Consider the following 8,858-nt stretch of genomic DNA (forward strand, 5'->3'; position numbering starts at 1 on the left):
TATATATATATATATATATATATATATATATATATATATTTCACTTGGAAACTTGACCTCATTTAAAAAGAAATAAGTGACAAAGAGGGCTATTTTGAAGACGTCACCTCACCACCAATAACAGTTCTTGTGTAGGGCATTACTCACTCCTGTTGACATAAAACACAATATGTAAATCCAAGCAAAACCAACTTGTAATTGCAAACCGAAGAAGCAGGAGACACCAGACACCTTTGCATGACAGTAGCTTCTGCCCGGTGCTTATCTGAGTTTGTGGATCTGGAGATTTGATTTCATACTAGATCCAATCAGATTTAGGGGCTAACACACACGTTCTCAGAGTTGACAAGCGACTGACAGTGTAATGACCATAGAATAGCCCTCCACCAACCCACAGTTGCATTCTGTTCAGAGACACATGATCACATGTCCTAGCACCTAGTTCATTCTGCCCAGAAGTTACCATCCATCTGCCCAGCTTGTTCACACTCTGCATGCTCCCTGCTTGCTAATCACATGGTGGCTAGCTGTCTTGGTTGACAGGTTAAGATCATTATTTCACTTAGCAGTGGTCTTGGAGTGCCGAAGAAATGAGGCCAGCCATTCAAATAAGTCAAAAGGAAGTCATAAAGTTATTTCTTTTAAGAGAGAAGATAGACTTCTCAAACCCAAAGAACTGAGGATGCACCATACCCTGGCCTCTGCCTCCCAAGCACTAGAGTTGTAGGCATGATTGGTCATGTCCTGCTAAGTTAGATGTTCTTAAGGAATGATTGTCTTGGACTGAAATGGTTGGGTGTGTGGTCTGTTGACACAGTAAAAATGAACACTCTATTCAATTGTGAAGAGAAAAGGAATACATGCTAGTTTTGTCTTGTACCTCAAACTGGAAGGTATGGACCACAGTCTATGATAAGTGCCAGTTCAGATGGGAAAGGCATCAGGTCACAAGGGTGGGCACTCTGTGTGTTTTTAAGCATCTATAGAGAGTCCTGGATTCCATCCTGTGGATGAGAGGGACTAGTGAACATTAAGTCTCTGGGTAGAGAAAATATATACAGTAACCAGCCTTGATTGTTTACTCGAAAACATTGTCTGAGTCTCTGAAGGCAGTATGAACTTACATATCTAGTGGTGCTTGCATTTGTGGGAATTCTGATGTCCAACCTCGTAAGTGGGCTCAAGTCCCAACCACCTGCCTTTGCAATACTGGAGTGGCGGTAGCCTAACTTTTCTGATGATTTTTTTTTTCTCTTCTTCTAAGTGTGTAGTTGGAATGTTAATGTCTTATGGAGGGAGATACTCCATGACCTAAATACCTTAACATAAAACCTGGAAGTTAATAACTGCTATTCGTATGATACTGTCATTTGGTCCATTGTCTGCACTGTAACTGTTCATGTCAACATAGAAGACTGAATAATAGAGCCAAAAATTGCTCATAGAGCACAGAATCATTTGAGAAGATAGATGTTCTTTTTTTTTTTTTTTCCTTTGTCTTCTTATTGAGACAGGGTCTCACCACGTGTCTTAGGCTGTCTTCAAATGGATCCTTCTGCCTGTAGCTGCCTGGTTTGTTATACTAAGTTACATATTCTTTTCAAATAAGTTGTTTTATTTTTAATTCTCTCTCGCTATCTCTCGTGTGTGTGTGTGTGTGTGTGTGTGTGTGTGTGTGTGTGTGTGTTATGTGCACATGGGTGCAGTGCCCTCAAAGGACAGAAGAAAGTGTCAGATCCCCTGGAGCTGGAGTTCAAGGTGGGCTGCCGGATGTGGGTGCTGAAACTCGGGTCCTCTGCGAGAGCAGTCTGAACCGTTTACTGTGAAGCCAGTTCTCCTAGTGAGAAGTCCTTAAACAATGACTCCATTGGACTGCAACAGCTGGCATAAAAGACACTGTTCCTAGAATGTGCAAATTATTTAGCCGAGGCTGTGTAAAGTCCACTAAATCTTCATTTGTGGTTTCTGCTTTTCTGAATTTCATGAAGTCATCACTTTGTGTGTGGGAGGGAGGGTTCTGGTTTATTTTATTGCCGTCATATTTAGTAGTAGCAAATATAATTGTCTTGATTGGTTTGGCTTCCAAAAGCAGCATTTGGGAGATTATTTGTTGTACCACTAAGATCTTTTGGCGTGCATTCAGGAAGCTAACCTATTGTTAAAAGGCTCGTGTCTATCTGTCCTCTATCTAGCTATCATCTAGCTATCCTGTCTCTCGCTCTGTGTGCGTGTGTGTGTGTGTGTGTGTTTTGCTGGGAGTCTAATCCATACCTTCATGCATGCTAGAGAAGTGCTCTGCCACTGATCTGTATCTCTTCTCCACAAAGTAGTTTCTAACAGCGTCCAGCTGTCTCCATGGTGGGCTGCGTATGCCAAGTACGTATGGAATATGACTCATTTATCTAACACAGCAAAATAGAAAAGATTTCTTCTAGAACATGCTTACATTAACTTTTATTTTCTCTCATCCCTGGCACAGGTATCGACATCTTGAAGCTTGTAGCTGCCCAAGTAGGAAGCCAGTGGAAGGACATCTATCAGTTTCTCTGCAACGCCAGTGAGAGGGAGGTGGCTGCCTTCTCCAACGGATACACGGCAGACCACGAACGGGCCTATGCAGCTCTGAAGCACTGGACCATCCGTGGTCCCGAGGCCAGCCTCGCCCAGCTCATCAGCGCCCTGCGCCAGCACCGACGCAATGATGTTGTGGAGAAGATTCGTGGGCTGATGGAAGATACCACGCAGGTAATATGAGCCCTCCCTCGGTGGTTGTGTGCTTTGCCACTAATCTGTCTTTGAACTCCATACTTCATCAGGTATATTTGTGAGGGAAAGCAGCTGACATTAGATGTTTGGTTAAGCGTGGGCGTTAGCTCTCTCCGTGCGCGCACAGGCGCGCCCCTCCCACCTCTATTTTTTTAGGGCAAAATCTCCAGTCATCATGCGACTTGTGACATCGTTTGATGCTTGGAACCCCACTGTGCACCCGTCAAACAGAACCTCTTGGTTATTTGGCCACCTTCATCAGCTGGGAAACTGAGGAAGTTTGAGGGGTGTATGTTATCGGTGTCAGTGATCGCTAGCTCTGGAGCCAAACAACCCTGGATCTGAATCCTAGCTCTGACACTTGTTAGATGATCAGAGATAAGTTACATCCAGGTTTTCTGACAACAGTATGAAATATGGAGGATCAGGTGCCTGAATTATTGCTGTTAGTCTAGCATAATAATTACTATCATCATATAACTAATTTCCCTCAGCTGCTCTTTATCGAATAGTTCCCTGAAAAACATGAATTAAGTAGAGAATTTGGTACTGGATCATGTTACAAATAGACGTTGATGAAGGTTTGACGATATATTCTGCCATTAAGACTTGATAAAACCTACTTGAGGTTAAAAGCCATTTTGCACGTGGTATGTGCTCTGAGGTCCAAATCCACTATTTATGTAAGAGCTGGGTGGAGATTAATTTGCCGCTTCGGCTCAATTAATGACAAATTCTGAACAAGAGAATTATCTCTTATATTTTTGCATGAACAGTGCAATACCTCTAAATTGGTAATATAAACATTGATCAAGAGAGTTTTATTTTTAGTAATGATGTTAGGATAAGAATATGTAGGTGTTGGCTGCCTTTGAAGGTGGCCTTCAAAGTTCTTAGTACATTTTTTTTTGGCCTCTTTGAAATGTGGAATTTCAGAACACAAGTTTACTAATAAGCCAGTTATAAACATTAAAAGGCATGCACTGATATGTTGCCATTTTTTAAAGGAGTTTTCTAATGAGTGTGTATATTTTATCTGCTCGTATATCTGTGCACCATGTATGTGTCTGTTGCCTTCAGTCTCAGATAGTTGTGATGTTCTATGCGGGTGCTAGGAGCCAAACCCAGGTCCTTGGCAAGAGCAGCCAGTGCTCTTAACCATTGAGCCACCTCTCATGCCTTTGTGTTGTGATTTTTTTTTTTTTATTTATTTACTTACATCTTATCTTCATTGGTGTTTTGTCTGCATGTATGTCTGTGTAAGGGTTTTGGATCCCTGAGAACAGGAGTTACAGATATTTGTGAGTTACCATGTGGGTGTCAGGAGTTAAACCCAGGTCCTCTGGAAAAACCAGCCAGTGCTTTTAACTGCTGAACCAACCCTCCAGCTCTATGCTGTGAATTTTTAAGAGACATGTTTAAGGAACATCATATACAACTGGAGCTAGGCTTTTAAATAGTTGGGTTTAGAAAAGCAAAATAAATATTTATCCTCCACTTAAATAAGACCCTTGCATTTAAAATATAGGAAGTCCAGAGAAAGTATATCATGCTTTCATGGATATGTCTTTAAGGGGAAGTACTGGACAGACCATAGCAGATTGAAGATGGGTTCAGATATTTGGGGATAAACTGCTAGATCTCCTTGAAGACACCTAGGAGAAAGATAATGCAAGTTAGGCCATGTTAGAATTTGGTTATCCCAACTCTGTGATGGTCCCGAGAGGATAAGAGATGACTGTGGTTGGACATAGTGGCACATGCCTTTAGTCCATCCCAACACAACGGGAGGCAGAGGCAGGCAGATCTCTGTGAGTTCGAGGCCAGCCTGGTCTATAAAGAGAGTTCCAGGACAGCCAAGGCTACACAGAGAAACCCTGTCTCAGGGTGAAAAACGAAAGAAAAAGTAATGTATAAGAACGAGTTAAAACACAAAGTGCTTCTTCCAGTATGCTAAAACCGTATGTACTCTTCTTTCCTGTCATATCTCCTATGCACTAAAAACAAACAAACAACAACAGCAAAGAAAACCTCTAACCACACCTATTTTTCTTTCTATCTGTACTTTGTACATGGTCTCTTTAAGAGACCATGCTGTGTAAGTATCCTGTAGCTCCCAGCTTGATTTCTCTGTAGCCGGGGTGTCATGGTGCATGCCAAACTTTTTGTTGCATGTTTTAATAGTGTGCATCATTGTATTGCAACATTCTGGGTCCAGTTCCTACTCTTAATTTTAGGAGCCGTAACGGGCCTGAGATTATTAACAACTGCACAGTGTGGAACAGCCTGCCATGCGTAACTACCCTCTGAGATTTGTCGAGTCAAGCTAGAGAGTCAGAAAGCAGGGGCATAATTAAAACTCACTCTTCACATTTTCTGGTGGAATTGCTCTCCCTGTGTTTTGTGGCTGGGGACTTGGGACTTTGCCCCAGGAGTTAATGGACTCTTAATGTGTAAAAACGACTCATTTTTAATGGTTAATGTTTCTTCCTGCTCCTGAGGCTGAGAACACCTATGTTATACTTCTATTAGAAGGCTTAGCATTAGTGTAACTAAAAGCTACACCATTCAGAACAGCTGGTCTGGTATTAACCGTGGTAGCCATTATTAAGTCCATCCTGAGCCTGGCTCATTCTGCATCTCAGATGAGAGTGCATGTTCCTGGCACTCTCTTCTTCTGAGGCCAGTGTCTAAGCTGAAGCCAGGTCCTTCAGAATCGTGTTTTGTTTTATTTTCTTCCCTCCAGGCATGTGCTTCCTACTTCCAGCAGAAGTACCTAAGCTGTGGGATGATAGCTGGAGGTGAATGGGATTTTGACAAATCTATTTAAATGTTTTTTAAAAGTGTATTTGTCTGAGGAACTGAAACTATAGGAAATCACAGTCGTGAACTACCCAGTGTTGGCTCTGGGAACTGAACTAGCAAGTGCTTTAATTTACTGAACCATCCCTTCAGTAAATTTTGTTCACCCACAAACAAAACTCCTTAAAAAAAAAAAAAAAGCTTAATAATACTCTTGTGTTCTAAAGCGTGTTATCTCTCTTTTGCTGCCTTTTACTTCATTTTGAGTGTTTGTTTATTTAAAAATTGTCTTTGACACTGGGAAGATAGCTCAGTCAGTAAAATGCCAGCCACACAAGCAGAATTTAGATCCCAGAACCCACTTAAAAAGTCAGGCTTGGGCTGGTCATAGGCCTGCATGCTTTTAGTCCCAGCACTTAGGAGGCAGAGGCAGGGGGAATCTCTGTAAGTTGGGGCCTGTCTGGTGAACCTATTGAGTTTCAGGCTAGCAAGGGCTACATAGAGAGCCTTATTTCATCTCGCCCCCCCCCAAAGAAAAAACCACCTCCTTTGATTTCCTGAGTCTCCCCCCACTACCACCACCACGGCAGGCACCCAGCTCTCCTGCTTCTCGCAGGGTCTTTCCCTCTGTGTGTTTGTTGTCGGTTTCCTCACCCCTAGTAAAAGCTTTCCTTGACCACATGAAAAAAAAAAAAGAGTGAGGACTGGTCAGGTACATCTTTTCACCCCAAAGCTGGGACAGCGGGCAGAGACAGGAGGATCCCTGAAGCTCATTGGTTAGCTTGGCTAAGCTGAGTCAGTGAAGCGTGGGTTCAGTGAGAGACCCTGTATCAAAAAATAATGGTGGGGAGTGATTAAGATGTCAACGCGTGTGCACACCTGTTCTAAGAAGCACATTCTCCGTACATTGCACGCTCACACACACACATTCACCTTATTTTCAATGAATACCATGAAGACTACAGGATCAGTATCTAAGCTACAAAGCATATCACAAATATGTACTTTTTACCATGTTTCAGACAACCTTAAATTATTCATCTTTCTCCTGCGTTTTGGTTTCATTTTCAAGATTTTCGGGGCTGGGATGTAGCTCAGTGGATGGATAGTGTGATGGCCTAGGATTCAGGAAGCCGTGTGTTCCATCCCAGCTGGGCATAAATGGGCGTGCCTGTGATCACAGAACTCCAGGAATGGAGGCAGGGGGAAATCAGGAGCTCAAAATCACCCTCTGTTACAGAAAGAGGTTTGAGGCCAGCCTAGGATACTCTATCTCAAAAAGAAAAAGTAATAACCATAAGATAAAAAGAATCTTCATGCTATAAACTTACTGCCTGCATGGTGTGTGTGTGTGTGTCCTTCCACAGTCAGAATTTATGCTGATCTCCTTGGCCCTTTGTCTTTTCTGTTGTCTCTCCTGCAGCTACCACAACTACCCAGCCCATTCTTTGTCTAAACAACACTTCTCAATTTGGGGGCACCTGGCACCAAGCAAATAACTAATAGAAGAAGCATTTTATTTCGCCATAGTTTTGAGGAATAGCCAGGAAGGAGAAATTTGGCTTTCTTTTGGTATCTTTAATGCTCGGGTTTGTTTCTTCTCCTGATATAGACTTTATCTCTCAATCTCTGTTATATAAGAATTTATGAGTAGAGTATGATGCCAGGTGCTTTGGGTCATACAGATGAGTAAGACAGAGAGGGAGTACAGTCAAGGGAGCTTACGGCCTGCTGAGGAGTCAGTCACACAGGCCTGTATAATCGAGAGTGAGTCCAAGAGGTTGGAGGACAAATGTACTGGCTGTGCTTGAAAGCAGCCATTAAGTCTCCGGTCAGATAGAAAAGTGGAGATACGTGTCAGGCTGAATTCCTTGGGAGTAGTCATCAGTTTGAGGATCCTGGGCAAACTGCTGTGCTTCTGTGCCTCAGTTTCTTTGGACAAAGTATGGCGCTCATGGGTCGCTCTGGGGAATGACTGCCAGAAAGCAGTCCCTGCAAGTTTATTTCTTTTTAGACGAAATGACTTCCCGGCTTGTTCCTAACCAGCTCCAACTCACACACATAATGGACCTTTTCAATCCTGAAGGCTGGGGTCACACAGTTTTGGGCAAGGAGGCTCACCAGGCTCCAGAGCTGCTGCAAGTGGATAGTCTGTTGAGGCGGCGGGAGAGTCACCCGGGTTCAGTGCCCCAGAACCAGAAAATCCAGTGAACTATAAATATTTATTCCTTCCTGACCCAGTGAGCGCTGGCTGGAATGTCTTCCTTTTCGAGGATACAAAGGTGTCAAGATAATACTTTCCTCCTTCTTGGCTCCCAAGAGAAGAGAAATGACGATGGCTAGCTGAATTTCTAGTATTTTTTTTTTCTTTTTAGCCTACTTTTTCATCTTTTTCCTACTTTTATTTTTGGCTCTTTGTGAATGCAGATAGTGACTACCATATTTGTTCTCTGTTCTTTTGTTTACAACCCCTTTCCCTTCGGTGGGGTAAGAATATGGCCGAGGATTCCTATGCAAAGGGACTGGTTTCTTGAAAGCCCTGGATGAAACCTGTCCATCTTCATGGAAATTCAAGTCCATACTCTTCACACCTTGTAAAATGGTTATCAAAATTGATTGATAACAAGGTGTGAGATCGAAGGCTGTTGGTTTGGTTCTGGAAAAATCTGATAATCTGGTTTGGACGCCAACACATTTTGTTTCATTCTGATTTCTTTTTTTTTTTAAACTGGGTCTTGCTATGTTACTCTGGCTGTCCTAGAACTGAGGAAGCAGAAGCAGGCAGATCTTTGAGCGCTGAGGCCAGCCTGGTCTGCAAATTGAGTTCCAGGACAGTCAGTGCTGTATAGAAAGACCCTGTTTTAAAGCAACAACAACAATAATTTTGTTTTTTAAACTAAGGGGCTGAAGAGATCTTGTAGCAATTAAAAGCCACTGAGACTCATGTGGAGGATCCAGGCTCAGTTCCCAGCACCATAGAGAGGCTTACACTGTTTCTAAGTCTTAGATGGTCTGATACTCTCTCTTGGCATCTTTGGGCACCAGGTATACATACATACATACATACGTGAAGGTAAACATTCATACACATGAAATAAAACCAAATGAATATAACAGAAGGTTAAGTGTAGCAGAACATCCCTGTGGTCCTTGGGATGTTGATGCAGAAAGACAGCAAATTTGAGGTTGACCTGGGCTAACACAGCAAGATTCCGTGGAATGATGAAGGAAGGAAAGAAGGAGGGAAGAAAAGAAGGAAGGAAGGAAGGAAGGAAGGAAGGAAGGAAGGA

General features: G+C 42.7%; 1 protein-coding gene across 1 annotated transcript in view; it reads left to right on the plus strand.

Annotated features, from left to right (window-relative positions):
- Tnfrsf21 (TNF receptor superfamily member 21) overlaps positions 1-8,858 on the plus strand; it is a 74,307-nt gene that overhangs the window by 47,058 nt on the left and 18,391 nt on the right. The window contains exon 4 of the mRNA XM_055612196.1: positions 2,480-2,745. Within this exon, the coding sequence (XP_055468171.1) occupies positions 2,480-2,745 (266 nt within the window). The remainder of the gene's footprint in view (positions 1-2,479; positions 2,746-8,858) is intronic.

This window comes from Psammomys obesus, unplaced genomic scaffold (genome assembly GCF_907164565.1).
Source record: "Psammomys obesus unplaced genomic scaffold, mPsaObe1.curated_primary_1811, whole genome shotgun sequence".
Classification (NCBI taxonomy): domain Eukaryota; kingdom Metazoa; phylum Chordata; class Mammalia; order Rodentia; family Muridae; genus Psammomys; species Psammomys obesus.